The sequence below is a fragment of the Rhodnius prolixus genome, unplaced genomic scaffold (genome assembly GCF_049639745.1).
Source record: "Rhodnius prolixus isolate KJV_2025 unplaced genomic scaffold, Rpr scaffold_9, whole genome shotgun sequence".
Taxonomy (NCBI): domain Eukaryota; kingdom Metazoa; phylum Arthropoda; class Insecta; order Hemiptera; family Reduviidae; genus Rhodnius; species Rhodnius prolixus.
The window spans coordinates 1,885,701-1,905,708 of NW_027411604.1; the positions used below are offsets into that span (position 1 = coordinate 1,885,701).

Genomic DNA, 20,008 nt, shown 5'->3' on the forward strand with positions numbered 1-20,008 from the left:
TACCTTTATTTTCGACTTAATAGAAGCCCAATTAACCATATATAACCACAAAATATTTAATAATAAAAAATACATAGTTTGTAATTAAGATAAAAGTGCTTAAAAGGGAAAGGTATAGAAGTAAACGGCTTTTAAAGCTTGACCTGTACAACTTTATTGTTTAAAATACCCTTTAGACATTTAATTCATGTATTTATTACATTGTTCTTTGATAATAAGTTATTACAGCAAGAATAAATAAGTATTAATGACCTATCAACTAGCAGGCTCTTCTTAGTTGCTAAGATGGTCTATTTCCTTACATATACGGTAGGAAAAGAAAATTACAATAGTTGTTTCGCCGTCTAGAACAGTATTACAACGTAAAATAATAATAGAAAGTTATATTGTTTGTAAATAACAAAATTACAATAAGAAAACATTTATACAATTCTTAAATTGATGAACTAGCTTATTTGTAACATTTAACAACCATTGGGATGAAGGAAATAGCGCAAAACCTTTGTTTTAGTACAATAATGTACCAAAAAAACAGCAGTTTACTCTTGTATATCAAAACTCATTCATACTGACACCTATTCATCGTATTGGTTTCTGACTGGAGTAAAAATATATGTTTTAAAGCCAATCATATTGCAAACCACCCATTCATCGTATTAGTTGCTGACTGGAGTAAAAATATATGTTTTTAAGCCAACCATATTTCAACACACCCCATTCTAAAATACTCCAATCTGATTGGCCGTCATATTCTCCAATTCGGTGCAAGCCAGCAGAACAGGATTATAAGCAAAGCTCTTACCGTATTATGTTACCCGGATAGAAATAGTCAATTTTACCCACTTTTTGTGCACTTTTAAACATGGAATTTTGAGTTTTTCGTTTTATTACCTTTATTTTCGAGTTAATAGAAGCCCAATTAACCATATATAACCACAAAATACTTAATTATAAAAAATATATAGTTTATAATTAAGATAAAAATGCTTAAAAGGGAAAGGTATAGAAGTAAACGGTCTTTTAAGCTTGTATTATACAACTTTATTGTTTAAAATACCCTTTAGACATTTAATTCATGTATTTATTACATTGTTCTTTGATAATAAGTTATTACAGCGAGAATAAATAAGTATTAATGACCTATCAACTAGCAGGCTCTTCTTAGTTGCTAAGATGGTCAATTTCCTTACATATACGGTAGGAAAAGAAAATTACAATAGTTGTTTCGCGGTCTATAACAGAATTACAACGTAAAATAATAATGGAAAGTAGATAATAAAATGGCAATGTTAAAACATTTATACAATTCTTAAATTGATGGACTAGCTTATTGACAAACGCCATTCGCTAGCCCCAGATTTTTGACTAAAATTTTATGGCAATCTCATCCCTCGCTTCAGAATCTCCTAAAAACATCGTCTAGAACAGCTTTGATTTTTAGGGCTCAATGGATCTCCTTTTCTGACACCACTAGCCAATTTGAAAGAGAAAGAATTTGAAATAGATTTGAAAATTCTATGATGTTTTGTATGCTCATCTTAATTAAGCCAATTTCTATAGTGAAAATCATGTCGAACATAATCGAAGACTTTTATCTATTTATCTACAACAATCTATTAATCAATTTATGGTACTTTGCTGGTGGTTGATCTATGCGCTTTCCACAGCTGTGTCCTTAGAAAAGAGAATCTCAATTGTTCTTTAGATCGATTAATACCTCAACCTTTTCAGTCTTCTTCTCTTTTAAAACTTCAAAAAGTGCTTTAAGAAACTTAAGGGGATTTAGGAGAATAAAAGAATGCAAAGTATATTCACTGATTGAATTTAAAGTGCACTCAATCTGTGTTCAGAAGCACTTTATTTATTTCATAGCTTTTAAATCAGTTATATCCTGTTTAAAACATCAATAAATAGGTTTTGAGGTAGCTAAAAAAATGTTAAACAAATTTCCTAGTTTGTCAAAATTGTTTATTAACAGAAATGTAAAAAGGAAATGAATTAGGTATTAAATATTTTTAGTGTTGGGATGTTCGGTTGGCAACTTCTGGTTTTTCCTTTAGCAGTTTTTGAGTTCAGCAAGTTTATCATGTAAACAAGCATGCACAACACGATTATATTCTCCATCAACGGCTTTGTGAAGAGCAGCAGGAGAGTTTGACAAATCGCTTGATTTAGAATGGGCTACGTTGACCAATTTCTTCGTGACCTCGTTCAGTTCGGCATTACACTCGGCGAACACCTTTCCAGATACTTTACCTAAACATTTTCTTTCTTCAGGAGTAGTTGCTTGAAGTTCTGCTCTCTTGACAGCTAGTCCAACTTCTCGGTTTAATGTAGCTTTGGCTTCTGAATCTTTTTTATAGATGTGGTCAACATCGTATAAGACGGCATTGCCCTGGAAAGGTAAGTTATTTATTTAAAATAAAATGGTGTATTTCTTGGCCAGGCTGGAAGAGACTTTGCAGAGTCATGGTATTCCAGTCTGTGATCATTGGAATAATTAAGTGATGCTGTCTGTTTGGGGACAATAGCAGCAAGGCTCCTGAAGGGGGATGAGAATATCTTTGGACAATCATACTGTAATCATGGTTTTGGGCAAGCCATGTTGGAGCTCCAAAGAATATGACCTGGTTAAAGGAGATGAAAAAGCTATTTGGCAGGATTTTTTTTTTAAGTCACATCCTCTTCTTTTTTTTTTGAGAGAGAGAGAGGATATACTTAAGTGCTTAGTAGGAACATTTGGCAATTTCCTGTTTACACATTATAGAAAGGACGTTCTGAGTGTCAGCATTTTGGGATCAGAGTATTACTTACTACCTAGATCAATGTGCCCGATAACTCTAGATTCAGTATAAACGGGAGAGGCATCTCGCAAGAAAATGCTTATAGTTGTAATGATTAAGGATATCTCATCATAAAGACAAATACTGAAAGTACTTTGCTGTTGAAAGGCCTTAGAGATGTTTGGGGGAAAGGTTGAGGCTGTAGCCCCTGCCTTTGGTTCCCCTTTATAAATAAATCTTCAATTTGAAATACAAGATTAATATTAAATTCTAGCACCTAGCCAAATAAAAATCATGATCGTAAACCGAAAAATACATTATTTATTAGTAATATAATTACTTAAATACAGAAATTGTACTAAGTTTTCAAAACCAGTAAATATTTCCCCTAAACTGAAACATAACTCGTAGTAATATCTTTCCTATGAAATTTGTTTTCAGCTATTTGATAAAAACATATTCTTAACTGTTCTAAAACTCTTTTATAGTTTCTTTTTAAAAAAGATATGATAACAATCTAAACTTACTATTAAGTTCTTCTTATACTTCTTAACCAATTGGACATCATGCTCCTATCCATAAAAAGAAAATAATATCCTAAATACGAGTTGAGGGAAGCTCAATTGTATTTTGGGTGATCCAGAAAAAAAATATTTGGAAAAAATATATTAAGTACCTACTCTTAAATGCTTTAATTATTGAGGAAAATGTTTTTTTCTTTGATTTACCCTCTTAAAAAAGGAAAAAAAAGAGAAAATAATGCTGTTAATATTGAAGATAATGATAACAGGGTTCATTGCAGTCACAATTGTAATTGTCCCAAGCAGACAAAGTAAAATCTCAATTACTTTTGGACTTTTAGAATAAATTACAGTTTTTATTATTAAAATTAAATAATAAATTTAAACTTACCACAACGAACAATGTAGCCACAAGTACAATACAGACTGTATTTGCCATGATCTCTGTGCACTATGGGGGTCAGACACTGTCAGGAAACTAATGACATTAAAGTAAATTTTCTTCAATTTATATATATATTTCTGGCAACCAGGTACCATAAAACCATTATGCTGTATGACAATTTTAATGTTACATATCATTATGTAACTTGTTTATTTGATCATATTATTATTATTATTTTAAACATGGTGTTATCTACTTTGTGTATGTGTGTGTGCGTCATATATAATTTAAAATCGGCCAAGATTTTCCCATGTCACGTGACAGATAAAAAGTTTTTAGTTACACAGATTTGTAATTGTAAACATAATGTAATCTTTCTTTTTCTCCTTCTTAGAATAAATAAGCTTTCTCTAAATGCATTACATCTGTTATTTTGGCTGCAGAAAAAATAAAATACATTTTAAAAATTGAAAAAATCTATTTCAATAAAAATTGTATATTATTGCTTATATTTATTACACTTTATCAGATTATTTTGTGTCTCTTTCTATTTTCTTAAGTATTTTTAAAAACTTAGTTCAGTTATTTCAGAATTGTTTATCTCTTCATTTGTCAAAAAGAAAGGAAACAATTACTAAGTGTTTAGAGCACCGAATCCCTACACAGAAATCCGAGATTCTAGGGACTTATCGTAGGTCTTCGATTCCTTCAATGCGGAACCATTTAGCTAGGCTACTCAACATGGAGGAAGACACTAATAATATCCTCTTTACAGTGTAGGAAGAAATGAAAATTGAGAAAAAAAAAATGATGCAAAGACTGGTTACTTGAAAGAGACCCACTCTTTTAAGGTTTCTCCAAGAGTTTAATAAAGACATACAATATATTGTTTAATAAATTAAAGATTACTGGTTTGAATATTCTCCTGGATATTTTGCAATCCCACGGGTTCCTAGCAAAGTACTCCAAGCACTTACCCTATAGGGACACAATACTCTTACAATACATTTACATAAACAAGTACACCAAGGCCACATACACTAACTACATACACTAACTATCTACCCTTCTTTGTAGTATAGATAGTTTCGGCAATGTGAGGTAAACCATTTCTTTCGGAGGTTGGGCGTATGGCCGACGACCCTACATATCGAATCCTCAATTGGGGGGAATTGAGGAGGCTATAATGCCAACAAAGAAGTTTTAATATTTTATTTTACAGTTCAACTAGACCTCAAAGATTCCAGTAGCTTCCTTACTTATTATATAAGTATAATTAAAAAAATCATATGCTTTAATTCAACAAATATCCTTTAAAACTGAGTAAAATACGGAACAACAAGTCTTAGCTTTTGTGATCAAAAAGATTACCCTAGGTCTAAACTTTCGATCTAATCTTCGATTTTATCATGATTCGATATGATTATTTGTGGCTTATACGCTCTGTTTTACTCTCCGTTTGACATCTTTTGACAAAACACTTTTCCATTAAATTATTTAGTGAATGACTAAATCACTCAACTGGATGAATATTTCCATTCCCAACATAAATACGGCCATCCGACAGCGGTTCAGCATGCTGAGTTTTCCGATATTATGTTTCCAAATCTCTTCTAGTGACTTTAAGACGCCCAATAATACACCTCTTTACTTGACAACTAATTTTTTTTGGATGACTATCTAATATTTTTTCTTTTGAAACTATCTTTGCATCTTTCTTTCGATACTAAGACAATTCAATTTCTTATCATTTCATCTTCATTACTATAATCCATTGATTATAGTAACTTCATTAAGTTAGGTTCCAGGTAAGATATAACAGTTTTACTAAACATCTCTTTAACAAAAACTTACAGTTTAAAATGTTAAGTATAAGGGTTGATTAAACGCCAAAAGGTACACAAATCAGCAAGCACCCAACATTTCATTAATTCTTCATTAATATTTAAGTAATTTTACTGCATTAATATTCATTAATATTTTTTAGAATTTATTAGATGTCACAGACCCTTATGCTGGCCATTTTCGTCTACAAAATATTTGTTCAAGTAGCACTGTAGATTGACTGTAATATCTAGTTATTTATAATAATCAAACTATTAAATACAGGTTAAAAAGAAAAACGTTATAAAAAATAAAAAAAAATTATGAGGCTAAAAAATTCAAAACTTTTTTTTATATGTAATATATAATATATATGTAATATAAAGTATATAAGATATGTATATTTTTAGGACAGCTAATTATTCCAGTATTTTACTATAAGTAAAATTAGGGGGACTAAATTAAATTACAATTGAGAAATCAATAATTGTTGTTGAATAATCTACTTGTTATAACTGTGTGTTATTTGTGCTCACGAATATTTCGGTAAGACGAATTCAAGACAGTAGCCTACTCTAACTTTGTCTTTTTCTACTTTAACATGCATGTACATATGTGTGATTTATCATAATTATAACAAAAAAATATTATAAATGAAGTGGCCAGCATAAGGGTCTGTGACATCTAATAAATTCTAAAAAATATTAATGAATATTAATGCAGTAAAATTACTTAAATATTAATGAAGAATTAATGAAATGTTGGGTGCTTGCTGATTTGTGTACCTTTTGGCGTTTAATCAACCCTTATACTTAACATTTAAAACTGTAAGTTTTTGTTAAAGAGATTTTTGTACCTTTTGGATAGATTTTCCTTTTTGTCTATTTTACAAAGTTACATATCTGCTTTACAGATTTTTTTAAATTTGGAATAAGCAATTCTATCATTATAACCTGATAAGATGGTAAGTCGGAACCGTAACTACCACTAGAGAGATCTTTTTAAAGAATGATTATCGTTAAGGTCCCCCAAACTATCCTCAGTAACAACGTTTTTATGAAAAAGCGTTTTGAATAACATAGGAAGGTATTTGTGCGTAAATAGCAAAATTAAACTGCGATTTCATTACTTCCTTTTAAGAGGAGTAAGAAAAATAAACTGCGATTGCAGTACTTCTAGGCAAAGAGGCAAAGATTTTTTAATCGAACGACAATTCATTGATTTAAATCGGTTCACTCATTGATAATTTAAACGATTGCAGTACTTCCTCTTAGTAGGTGCAAGAGCATCAGCAATGTAGAGGAGCTTTAACCACTTATTCGAGCTGAATTTTATCAAAATCGGACTAAGCGTTATAGAAATATTGGTAATAATAGTTTTAGAAAGGGCCTTATTTGGGTGGGGCAAACTCCCCTCCTTATGAGGCACGGCGTCGAGACTTTTAAAGTGCAAATCTGTTCAAAATTTCGATTCGAATGACATTTCATTCATGAAAATCGGTTCACGTGTCGATAATTTGAAACGATTCCTATACTTCCCCTTAACAAGTGTAAGAGCTGATCGCCGCTTTAATGTTACGTAGGGGAGCCCTAACCCTATCATCCTACCAAATTTTATCAAAATCGGGCCAAGATTTACAGAGTAATTAGTAATAATAATTTTGGAGGGGGCCTTATATAAAGGGGGCTAACTCCTTTCCCATTCGATGTACAGCGTCGCGACCCCCAAAAGGCACATCTACATAAAATTCCGAATCGAATGACACCTCATTCATGAAAATCGGTTCGCGCGTTTAGGCTGTACGTTGTTTACAAAAAAGGTAACAACAACAACAACAACAACAAGAAGAAGAAGAACAAGAACAAAAACATTTTTTGAAAAAGCCGTTTTTGCTCATTTTCGGCAACTTTTTTCTCGAAACCTATTAGATCTGGGTTGTTGCAAAAAAATTACAGCTATAAAGGAGGGTTTGCCCTATAATTTAAAGAAAATTTGGGAATTTTATCTTTAGTAGAAAAAGAGAAAAAAGTTGTCAAAGTTGGGTGTTTTTCAACGTTACGCTTTTTCGTGCACTTTTTGACGATCAACCCTTATACAACTGTCCTACCGGACAGTTTTAATTATAGCTTTTAAACTGCTGCATCATGGATAATCTCATCACCTAGATGGAGTCCACTTTCAGGGGAGCAAATGGACCATACGAGATTTGACAAAGCCGGTCAGTTTTTTTTTTTTGTTTTTTTTTAAGATCTGCGAAAGCACTTGAAAGTCAAATGTCAAATTCAACCAGACTCTTATGAATTTGGAGAGAGCTAGGAGACGATTTTTACATTTACATGTTATTTAGAAATTTACAACGTGAGTAATAACAATATATATCTCAAATGAATTAGTAAACATTGTTTGATTTTTGATCTTTAATTAATTTATTAATCTGTTGCAGTATAATCATTTATAAACTTTATATGAACAAATTTTGCTTAATGGTGTGTATATTACATTGCTAAGTAGGTTCTGCGATCTGGTGTTTTTTGGTCGAACTAACGTTACAATATAACTATCTAATAATTAAATGTTAGAATGTTACCAAAGAATAAATCAGAAATTCAGGTTCTTATGATGAATAATTCGATTATCTAAAAGTAGGCATTTGACTTTATACTGTCGAATTTTGTTCCAATTAACTGAGGATCCATAAAATTCAAGTGGATTTTATTTTAGACTATGAAAAGAGCTTTTAATAACATTGGATGGTTCTTTTACAATTTCTACACGTTTTTGCTTAACATTTATTTAATTCGGCCACATTCCCCGGCAACCATTGATCAACAATTTTTCCAAATGCCGAATCAATAGCTTTCTTTTGATCAGATTGTGAAGTGTTTTTGCTATGTTTAAGTGCATACATCATATAATTGGTGGTCCAGTTGATAAATTCATTTCCTTCCTTAAAAAACGGTCCCAGCAGGTTTTCAACACATCTTCGTTGTTCCGCAGTGATTATACGAATTCTTGCATCCCTGGCAGCAAGTGCAAGCCGGTAGTGTACTATAACCCTGGTCTCTCCAGCTTTACGATAGATAAATCCATTTATAGAGTCTGGTTGATTCAGTCGAAAGGCATCACCCTGAAATAAATTTGAATAATTTATTCAAACTCATACTGAGAACTCAGTTTACGAGGGTCGTTTGAAAAGTCCGTGCAAAGTCAGAGAGATAGCACTACTGGCGCGTATCGAGGTTATGTTTAGTTAGTAGCATCTCTTGGAAGAACACACACCAAGTTTCAGCCAGATCGGTCTATTTCTTTGTGTTTGGCATTCGTTTGAATCGAGGAAGTCGAGTGATTTTCAAAAAATGGACGAAAAAGAATTTCGTGTGTTGATTAAACACTACTTTATGAAAGGCAAAACGCCTGAGGAGACTAAAGAGAAGCTTGATAAACATTATGGTGACTCTGCACCTTCGATTAGAACAGTTTATAAGTGGTTTCAAAATTTTCGGAGTGGCCATATGGGCACAAGTGATGCTGAACGTTCTGGACGCCCTGTTGAGGTTACTACTCCAGAAATCATTGATAAAATCCATGATATGGTGATGGATGACAGAAGAGTGAAGGTGCGTGAGATTGCTAGTGCTGTGGGCATCTCGAATGAACGGGTACATAATATTTTGGACATGACAAAGCTATCCGCAAGATGGGTGCCGCGATTGCTCACACTTTGACCAAAAACGAAATCGTGTGAAGTGTTGCAAGGACGGTTTGCAGCTGTTCCAGAAGAATCCGCAGGACTTTAAGCGTCGTTTCGTCACTGTGGATGAAACATGGATACATCACTACACTCCTGAGACCAAAGAACAATCTAAACAATGGGTTACCAAGGGGGAATCTACGCCAAAAAAGGCGAAGACCGTTCCTTCGGCCGGAAAGATTATGGCGACTGTCTTTTGGGATACGCAAGAGATAATCCTCATCGACTATCTGGAAAAGGGTAAAACTATTACAGGTGCATATTATTCATCGTTATTGGACCGTTTGAAAACCGAGCTGCAAGAAAAACGCCCACGATTGGCCCACAAAAAAGTCCTTTTCCATCACGACAACGCACCAGCTCACACCTCAGCAGTTGTGGTCGCAAAATTAATGGAAATAGGGTTCCAACTCGTTTCACAGCCCCCCTATTCTCCAGACTTGGCTCCCTCGGACTACTATTTCTTCCCCAATATGAAGAAATGGCTGGCGGGAAAAAGATTTTATTCAAACGGGGAGGTGATTGCAGAAACGAATGGCTATTTTTCAGACTTGGACAAATCCTATTATTCGGAAGGGATCAACAAACTAGAGCAGCGTTGGACGAAGAGTATAAGCCTAAAAGGAGACTATGTTGAAAAATAAAAAAGGTTTACCCCAAAAAATTAAGTAGTTTTTATTTTTGCACGGACTTTTCAAACGACCCTCGTACATAGGCTTTTGCGAACCTACATGAAAACTAGTTTGTCATCACATTTCCCAAATTCTATACAAACACAAGACTCTTAAGGGTGCCAAAATAGATCTTACAGTTTATACAGTATAACGATAGAAATTAATGTGTTTTTCATGCAGAAACAAAAAGTATAAAGTTTGATCTATCATTCGGACTTAGATCTGTCTTAGTTTTATTTTAAAAAAAAGTGGTTGAAAATAGCCATATTAAGCACTACTACCTCGGATCAAAGTTGTGTAAATTCTTGTGCTTCTTAAGAAGTTAGGCTTAAATCATTGTCGATTATAAAAGCTCCCCAATAGAGAGTAATAATAATTCTCTCTGCATTGGCGTTCCTGATAATTAGGCTAGTATGGAGATGAAATCTGGGATATCACTACTTAGCCAAAACATAAGGAGACATTAAATATCCAGAATCTAGCGATAATATTCAAAATAGTACAAGTACAAGCAACTTACCATGACGAACAATGAAATAACGAATACAATGCAGTATGTTTTAGCCATAGTCTCACCAGTGGTTAGATGTATCACTTGAACAAACTAATGATCGACTTTCTTTATTTATATATTTCACTGGCAAAATATATAATATGTTGCGACAAAAAAAAAATGACGTTGATGCTATACTAATTAATCATTACATGTTTGTAGATACCCAGATTTTTAAACTGCTGGGATGCCCCTATTTCAACGAATTATATGTTTATCTAGCAATAACAAGATTTCAATTCTGTCCAATGAGATAAAACTTTACTGATAATAACTTTTATTTGTTTCATCAATCTATTTAGACATACACATGTACACAAAAATAATAAAAATATGAGAATCTGAACTCATCTTGATGAAATTACAGATCATGAGATTATTTCGGGAGATGTTCACTCAATAAAGGAATTTTCTGAAAGTAGCTGCAGTGTTTGAAAACAGAACAAATTAGGGAAGCGAGGTTAGATTATTCATCAACTTTAATGTCAAAATAAATTTATTGCTAGTGCAAAAGAATGTACAAAAGAAAGTTTTAAGGTCTTGAGCATTTTTAACATTGAAGCGAGGATGATCCGTTTGTAGCCTTCTTGCTTAACATTTATTGAGTTCTGCGACTTTCTCGTTCAGCCAATCATCATCAACCTTTACTTTTATTAATCTGTTGCAATATTTAATATTCATTAAAAAACTTTATGTAATAATTTTGCTTTTAACTACAATTTGATTAATTGTGTGTACATTACATTGCTAAGTAGGTTCTGCGATCTGGTGATTTCTGGTCGAACTAACGTTGCAATATAACTATCTAATAATTAAACGTTAGAATGTTACCAAAGAATAAAACAGAAATTCAGGTTCCTAGTTATCTAAAAGTAGGCATTTGACTTTATACTGTCGAATTTTGTTACAATTAACTGAGGATCCATAAAATTCAAGTGAATCTTACTTTAGACTATGAAAAGAGATTTCTTTTTAGATAACTAGGAAAGTAAATAAACTTTAAAAAAATGCAAAATGTATTTGACTTCAGTAAAACATAAATAGCTTTTAGTAACATTGGTTGGTTCTTTTGCAATTTCTCCCCGTGGCATTACGTTTTTGCTCAACATTTACCTAATTTGGCCACATTCTCCGGCAACCAGTGATCAACAATTTTTCTAAATTCTAAATCAATCGCTTTCTTTTGATCAAATAGTGAAGTATTTCCCTGTTGTTCATCTTCATTGATCAATTTCTTGGTGGTCAAGCCGATAACTGAGTTTCCTTCGTGGAACAAGTTTGTAAGCAGGTTTTCAACACATCTTCGTTGTTCCGCAGTGGTTATACGCATTTTTGCATTTCTAGCAGCAAGTCTAAGCTGTTGGTTTACTACAGACCTGGTCTCTCCAGCTTTACGATAGATAAGTCCTTTTATATAGTCTGGTCGATTCTGTCGAAAGGCATCACCCTGAAATAAATTTGAATAATTATTACAAACTCTTATACTTACAACTTAGTTCACAAAGACATTAGCGAACCCACAGCGAAACTCTAGTTCATCATCCACACACACACACACACACTCTGTCTTAGTTTAATTAAGAAAAGTGGTTGAATTAGCCATATTAAGCACTTCCACGGATTAAATTTGTAAACTTTCTTGTGCTTCAGAAAATCATTGTCAATTATAAAAGCTCCCCATAATCCTCTCTGCTTTGGAGTTCCTGATAATTAGGGTAGATTGGAGAAGAAATTTGGGATATCACTACTTAGCCAGAACATGAGAAGACATTAAATATCCAGAATCTTATATTCAAAATAGTACAAGTACAAGCAACTTACCATGACGAACAATGTAATAACGAATACAATGCAGTATGTTTTGGCCATAGTCTCACCAGCGGTTAGATGTATCACTTGAACAAACTAATGATCTACTATCTTTATTTATATATTTCACTGGCAAAATATATAATATGTTGTAACAAAAAAAAAAAAAATGACGTTCTATGTAGTCATTACATAAATGTTTGTATCTATCCAGATTTTTAAACTGCTTGGATGACCCTATTTCAACGAATTATAGGTTATCTAGCATTGACAAGATTTCAATTCTATCGAATGAGATTAAACTTTACTGATAATAACTTATGTTTCATCAATTTAATCATTCATATGTACACAAAAATAATAAAAACATGAGAATCTGATTTCATCTTGATGAAATTACAGATCATGAGATTATGTCGGGAGATGTTCTCCTAGTAAAGGAATTTCCTGAAAGTACCTGCAGTGTTTGAATCATCTGGGAAGAGTAATTGGAGCAGCAAGAAGGAAGAATTCTTTGTCGAAGAGACATGGAATCATGATGAATAAAATTACTTTAAGGTCAGTGCGAAGGTTTTAAATTGTTATAAGAAAAGTTATGAGTATCGATTTAAAGTATTGTTTAAATGTTGTGTTACAATATTTGGTTGAACTTATCAATAGCCTGGATTTTTTTATTCCAAAGAGGTATTCTAATAGAATCACTGAATAAGTCTCTTTTTTTCAGTGACTGGAGTTTCTGATAATTGTAGTTGCAGTAGATAATGGTTAATAGACTGTGTATGTATATTCTTAAGCTGGGGACACTTTTTAAAGGGATGTCTTAGCCCTGGTGATGTTTCATTTTTGATAATGCAAGCCGTTAATATAACCAATGTAAATATTAGACTTGCATAATTTTTTTAGAGTTGGGTTTGTATTAACCTTCTAGTTACGTCTTGGGTGGTTTTTGGACATCCAGCAAATGGGCGATGGAACTCTCTGATTTGGATCAGAGGAACGCACCTTCATTAACAGCCCTTGCAATTATTGGGCTGAAGTGGCAGTGCATGTAACGTTCAGTCCATTCCTCTGGTTTCTGCTTGACAAGCCGAATGGCAAAACCATTCGACTTGGTACCATCTGAAGAGCAGACTTGGACCAACTGGAGTACCGGAATGGCCTAAACATACCTTTTTGCGATAGGATACGATATGCAAAGAGAAATCTTACACTTTGTGTGTCGCACTGAATTTTGAAATTTGGAGAATTTTGACTACAACATCTAGTGTTCCAATCTAATCTAAATTAAGAAAACCATTATAAAATTGTAAATCAGGACAAGTTAGGGAAGCGAGGTTAGATTATTCATCAACTTTAATGTCAAAATAAGTTTATTGCCAGTGCAAAGGAATGTACAAAGAAAGTATTGAGGTCTTGAGCATTTTAACATTGAAGCGAGGATGGTCTGTTGGTAGCTGCACAGCATCTCCTTCTTGCTTAACATTTATTCAGTTCTGCGACTTTCTCGTTCAACCAATCTTCTTCAACCTTTTTAAATTCATTATCAATCACTTTCTTGACATCATCCCAAGGAGAGTCTTTAAGTTTAGCCCAATCAGATTGGAGCAGATTGATTAACTTCCAGGAGGCCTCTCCGACAAGTCGGTTTCCTTCTTCAAAATCTTCTCCTAGAAGGTTATTAACACAGGTTTCTTGTTCTTTAGTGGTTACTTGTTTTTTTGCAGCTTCGGCCGCCAGTCCAAGTCCTTTATTTACAAAAACCCTGGAATATCCAGATCTCCTGTGGACGTATCCTTTTAAAGCTCCCAGCTGATTTGGAGCGGCAGCATTGCCCTAAAAAAAAAGAAGTCATAATTCATGATTTTTGTTTTGTATCTTCCGCAAGAAATTTAAATTAAAACCGGTTATTTTGGTATAAACGCTAGTGTAGACGTTAGGTTATTTTAATTGTAAAAATTTTAATTTTTTCCTCCCACTTTGAGAATATCCTGAACACTGCTGATCTGTGATGTAACTGTTTTTTAGTCGAAAAAAGTCGATTACCCAAAATGAAGCAGGCCAAACCGGAAAAGATTTCTAATTATATCCTGAAGCGCTTCTTTTTTTTTGTTTCACCCACCGGCAAGTTATGGCAAATTAATACCTCTCATGTACATTAGAGTTCGGTATGTAAGAAGGTTCCCTGTGACAACAGAGTCTCTATCTGTGACGAGTCTGTCACCATTTTTCCTAACAAGGCGGATAAGCCTATAGGAAGCGTGTTAGCGGTATTCTCAACAGGTTTAAACAAGATAATTTTCTTCACGAGCCTACTAAAGTACGGTTAGCCAGAATAAAGGAGGAAATGGTAATCACTGCACCAGGCTGAGATTTCGGATTCACTTTCTAGAGACCTTAGTCTGATGGCTACAACCCTCCACTTCATTCATCATTAGGAAAAAACTATTCTGCAGTAAGAACCATTTTTTTCCACATCGGGAAACCCTAATCATTAGAGTCAGTACCAAGCAAGAACACGAAGGGCAGAAGGAAGTAAACGTTGTTTCTAAGTCTTGAGCTTTTTCAATGTGTTGCAGAATTTAGTAGGATCTTGTACCACAGAATGTAGTGTTGGGATTAGATATGTATTGTAGTTGGCAGCTTGGAGGTTGGATAACAGTTGGAAGGTTGTTTTAGAGAAGATAGTTATGTTATGCTACGATGATCAATAAAGTTTAGTTGTACTTAACAAGTTGTTTTCTATAGTAATTTCCATGACAATAATTGGTGTCAGATGTCGGGTCTAATAAGCGTTTCAGCAAGAAGCCACATTTACCACGAAGAAAGAACTTTAATTGGGATAATGTAATTTTCTTTGTAGACTAGTGGAACATCTACAAAATACTCTTAGGAAGGGTGTATGGAATTTTAAGTAGAATTCATTTAGAAAGACCTGTTCGCTTTCAATGGCATTTTTTTCTTTTAGTAAAGCGGTAGATGCACAAAATAAGAACTCCTTGTTCACGGAAAAAGCAGAAATAGAAAATGCTTAATTGTTTTTAAGACTTTTTAAAACTTCAAGGATGCTATAAAGGTGAAGACAGCCTAGTGTGCGGCTACAATATGTTACAGGACTTGTGATTCTCAAGATAACAAGATAAGAGACCGAACAGATTAAAACAGTTCACGTTATAGCATTGGAAACCACTTAAGAGTATCGAAAAATGGGGCACACGGAAGCACGTAAGAATCGTCTTCTTACAAAAATGCCTGGGAATAAAATTGACAAAATCCCGGTTTTTCCCCATTACTTTGGAGAAATCTTGCTTTTTCCCATAAGTTTAGAGCAGGAGATTTGATGCCTGGTGCTTTTGAACTGTAATGTGACTGTTCCTGGAGGTTGCCCTAAATGTTCTAGTTGCAGCTGCATTTCCAAAGGATAGCTCCCCTGTTCTAGAGATTATTAGAGACAGAACCCTAGTATATACTACACACCCAGGGCTTGATGAGTTAACATGCCATAATATAGTCACAAGATTCAAAGTAAAAAGAAAACCAATATTAACTTACCAAGACGAACAATGTAGTAGCGAGTACAATACAGAATGTATAAGCCATGTCTATGCAAGGGTCAGATAAACCGTTTGAACAAACTAATGCTCTAAGAAAAAAGTCTTCCATTTTTATATATAATGGCGAACGGTATATGTGATGCCATAAAACGCAAGATGTGAATGGCGATGATGCTGTCAGTGAGTAATCATTATGTAACATGTTTACTTTGCCATATAATTCTTTTTTGTTTGATGTCTTTGTTCAGCCATAAAAGAATGATATAGTCTTTATCTAAGGTTTATAATAATTAAGCGATTAAAAAGAAATAAGTTTCATAAAAATTGTGTGATTTCATTAACATGAAAAGTTGTGTGTAAGAACTAAATACTCGCGTTTACCATGACAAAGTAGAACTTTACAGTCAATTTACCTGGCACTTTTTAGACTGTTTTCTCGTTAAGGATTGACTCAAAAATAGTGAGGCCTTCTCTCTAAAATACCAATACAGTATAATGCTAGTTTTAGATCATAATAGGAGTTTATTTTCCCTATAAATTCCGAGCTCGCATAAAATCCCAAAAGTGCCTCATTACTGAAGGTTTTTTTTTGTTTTTAAACTTCTTATTTGGAACAACAGTTCTTATTTAAATACTTTTTCTGAGTGAATTACGTCTTGGGCATTTTGAGGAGAGATACAAAGTTTCTATTAGTCAAACAGCCCAAGAATTGTAGTAACAGAAAAGAGGTTCATACAAGATTTTGTCATTCTGGTTTCTAGAGTAACTTTTTGCTTTCACTGCTGTGAAATACTTCGCTTAAGTATTTTTGCTGTATACATCAGCATACTCAGTTTTAATCTGTAACATTCCAGTAAATCTCTACTTAATCAAAACTATTCCCCTATTCGATATTTTTGAGCTGTTCTCAAAGGATGAATGCTGCGAAACCTAGCATTCTTGGAAGCCATACATGCTTGTGACAAATTAGGTTCCAGTTGTCTAAGGAAGAGAATTGTGTTCATTATTTTTGGTGACTATTCATAGTTTCAATAGGATGAAAAAATAATTGCCATTTCAGTCGAGTAAAATTTATTTTGCCGAGCTTTCGACCTAGGGACTAGGTCATCTTCAGGGCTAGCTTACAAAGTAATATTTTTACATTACAGGTTTAGTGTGTCTTCTGTCCATGAACAGACAAAACAGAAGACACACCAACCCTGTAATGTAAAAATATTACTTTGTAAACTAGCCCTGAAGATGACTTAGTCCCTTCTCTGGTCGAAAGCTCGGCAAAATAAATTTTACTCGATTGAAATGTGGCATTTATTTTTTCATCATAAGGAAGAGAAGTTTCTTCTTGGACCATCCACCTTCTTATTTCCTTAAACTCATATATGGCACCCAGAAGTACATCCTAGAAAGAGTATACGTTCTCTAGGCACATTCCTTTCCTAATGTAGAGATATAAGCCCCAGAATTTAGTGTCTTTAGTGCAGTCTGTCTATTTGAAAAGATACATTTTATTTCTCTTCTAAAAACTTGTGTTCCTTGTTCGAATCGAGTCCGTCGGTCTCAAAATCGACCGCTGCTTCTATTATACAGCATTATTACTAAAAGTCTTCAGATGGTTTCATGAAACCATCCCTGTAACAGCTAAACCTAAATTCACAGCTACGTAATTATCCAGGAGTCATTACATACCTTTCTTTAAAGAGATCCTGGGCAACTGGCTGGCATTCGCCGCCAATATCCTGGGGAAGGAACATTACAGGAAGTAGAAGTAGCCAGAAAGATGAGCGCGATCTGAAAATCGCCGAGTTGATTAGGATATGCACTTATCTAAAGATAAATTTCAATAGTCAACAACAATTGTATTAGAATCGAATAGTATATTTCTTTTCCACAATTCCGCTAAAATCTATATGCGTATTACCCCAGCTATTATGTAATATTTTAGCACTTCTTTTTTTTTTTTTTTTTATAAATTATCCTAGAAATTTAGAATGATAATTATAATATAAATATCTTTTTATTATGTTACATGCATGAAAACAATTATTTATCATTTAGTTATTAACCAATAAATGCAATGACCTTGAATTTTAATTACGACTTGTCTTATGTATTTATATTCCCTAATCATCAAAATGTAGTTTTTAAATTGAAAGGCAAACCATTCTTATTAAATGATATAAATACTAAAACAAATATGTTGTGGGTTTCTTAGAAAGCTACATATATAACTATCTCAAAAGCCTAACATCCCTACAAACTCAAATTTAGTATATCATTTTGTCAAATTTAATATACCGACACTTCGGAATTATCAGGGAACTTGCAATAAGAAATCCTTCCTCTAAAGCACAGTTTTCAAACCTTATTATGAACCAACATATTTGTTAGAAGCCATACAGCGATTCAATTGTTTATTTTATTAAAATAATTTAAAATAAAAAAAAGGTGTTTGTATCAACACGATACCTGTATTCACTCGGGTGCTACTTAATAGTACTAAGTACTTATTGTGGACAAAAAAATATGGAGTTAAAAGTTAAGTTTATCAACATAGTTTTAATCAAAAAATTAACTCCTGGAATTGATTGCAGAAAATGGTGTTTTCTTTACAAGTAAGGCGTTAGAAACTTGTAATGAATGCGATCAAAAATTATTCAGAATATAATTTAAGTTGTTAAGAAAAAATTTGAAATGATTGCCCCTTTCTTGACTTATAAGTGGATAGAGTTAAATAACGATTACTACTTGAAAGTTACGCAATGACTATTTAGAAAAACGGAGATGCTCATACAAAGTAATTCTTATCGCTGTTATTAACAATCTGTTTCAAAATATACACTAGACTAGAGACTTTATTTGCCATTTAGTAAGGATATATGTTAGAGACTGACTACTAACAATAACAGAAATCAAATTTTTCCGCTTAAATAGCAGTAGAGGTATTAATTACAACGAAAACTTAAAATGCTAGTACATATTACAGAATTACTATCTAGATATTTACATTTTTCTTTCTTTTCTTTGAAGCATGCGCGACCAATACAAAATTTAATGCTACAAGGTTGAAAATCGTTGCTAAAAAAGTACCAATTCGTAATTAAAACATTTGATTCTGTCATCAACCAAAGCTGGTCTATAAATAGTCTTCAATGGACAAATGGAAAAGTTTAATTGATCACAAGTGATTTTCCGATACTTACGAGCAATAATTTTTCTTTATAAAAATTTCCGAATTAAGAACACTCAGGAAACAATGCATGGTGAACTTCCTTCTCTAAATTTAGAAAGAAATCGAACTATACTAACTTAAAAGGACCAATTTTTGCAACAACTAAAGAAAAAGAATGATTCTATGGATTAAAACAGGAAACTGAAATAATTTCGATTTTTATACTAAATCCATTACGTACTTACTAGTTTTACTTTTTATGGAGCAAGTATTGGATTCAGAAGGTTTCTTTCCTTTGAAAGGATTGCTATAATCCACTTAATACAGCTACTGACTCTATAGTTAACTCCCATCGAACTTTAAGAGCCACTTATCGAAATATAGAATTCGGTTACACTTGTTAAAACGTGCATTTATATTCTCTAGCAAAAATAGTACATAAGTTATGCCTCTAGCCATATTCTACACACCGAAAGCGCACAACATGAGGAAGATAAATAACCATTAATGTCCTCTGGAAGGTTATTCACATCGATAAGTATCGATTTGATCCAAGACGCCACCTATAGCGCCCCATTAAAAATTAATAAATAAATATTGATAATTGTCTTATGGTGACTTGACTAATTATTCCAGAAGCAAGAAAGAATAATGCCAATTACAGTCATGATTTTTTTAATTTTTTGCTGAGCTTTTGGCCTAAGGACTAGGGTCATCTTCAGGGCTTATTGACAATTATAGTATTTTTACATTTTTTATTATAAAGTTGTGTGTACTTACTGTCTTGGCTGCTTATGAACATATGTTCAAAATTATTGTTAGAAGAATTTTTCCAGGGATCTTTCAGTCCCTGCCAAATAATATGAACATAGTTATCGAATGAAGATTTCACTGAAATTGGTTGTGAATAAATCAATACTATTTCTGAAAAAAGAAACCTTTATTTTGTTGTAGGTAACTACTTTACTATGTTTTAAAAGTAAAAAAATAT

General features: G+C 33.1%; 4 protein-coding genes across 4 annotated transcripts; all 4 read right to left on the reverse strand.

The window, feature by feature from the left end:
• Positions 1-1,946: 1,946 nt before the first annotated feature.
• LOC141454240 (uncharacterized) lies at positions 1,947-3,855 on the reverse strand. Its single transcript, XM_074128291.1, has 2 exons — positions 3,696-3,855; positions 1,947-2,395 (listed from the first exon to the last, which is right to left on the reverse strand). The coding sequence occupies exons 1-2, from the start codon at positions 3,741-3,743 to the stop codon at positions 2,057-2,059; spliced, it is 387 nt and encodes a 128-aa protein (XP_073984392.1). The 5' UTR covers positions 3,744-3,855; the 3' UTR covers positions 1,947-2,056.
• A 4,201-nt stretch (positions 3,856-8,056) lies between these two features.
• Positions 8,057-10,646, reverse strand: LOC141454239 (uncharacterized). Its single transcript, XM_074128290.1, has 2 exons — positions 10,459-10,646; positions 8,057-8,640 (listed from the first exon to the last, which is right to left on the reverse strand). The coding sequence occupies exons 1-2, from the start codon at positions 10,504-10,506 to the stop codon at positions 8,296-8,298; spliced, it is 393 nt and encodes a 130-aa protein (XP_073984391.1). The 5' UTR covers positions 10,507-10,646; the 3' UTR covers positions 8,057-8,295.
• An 843-nt stretch (positions 10,647-11,489) lies between these two features.
• On the reverse strand, positions 11,490-12,472 carry LOC141454237 (uncharacterized). The gene is made up of 2 exons (XM_074128289.1): positions 12,313-12,472; positions 11,490-11,938 (listed from the first exon to the last, which is right to left on the reverse strand). The coding sequence occupies exons 1-2, from the start codon at positions 12,358-12,360 to the stop codon at positions 11,594-11,596; spliced, it is 393 nt and encodes a 130-aa protein (XP_073984390.1). The 5' UTR covers positions 12,361-12,472; the 3' UTR covers positions 11,490-11,593.
• A 1,180-nt stretch (positions 12,473-13,652) lies between these two features.
• LOC141454236 (uncharacterized) lies at positions 13,653-16,068 on the reverse strand. The gene is made up of 2 exons (XM_074128288.1): positions 15,850-16,068; positions 13,653-14,133 (listed from the first exon to the last, which is right to left on the reverse strand). The coding sequence occupies exons 1-2, from the start codon at positions 16,051-16,053 to the stop codon at positions 13,777-13,779; spliced, it is 561 nt and encodes a 186-aa protein (XP_073984389.1). The 5' UTR covers positions 16,054-16,068; the 3' UTR covers positions 13,653-13,776.
• Positions 16,069-20,008: the final 3,940 nt, after the last annotated feature.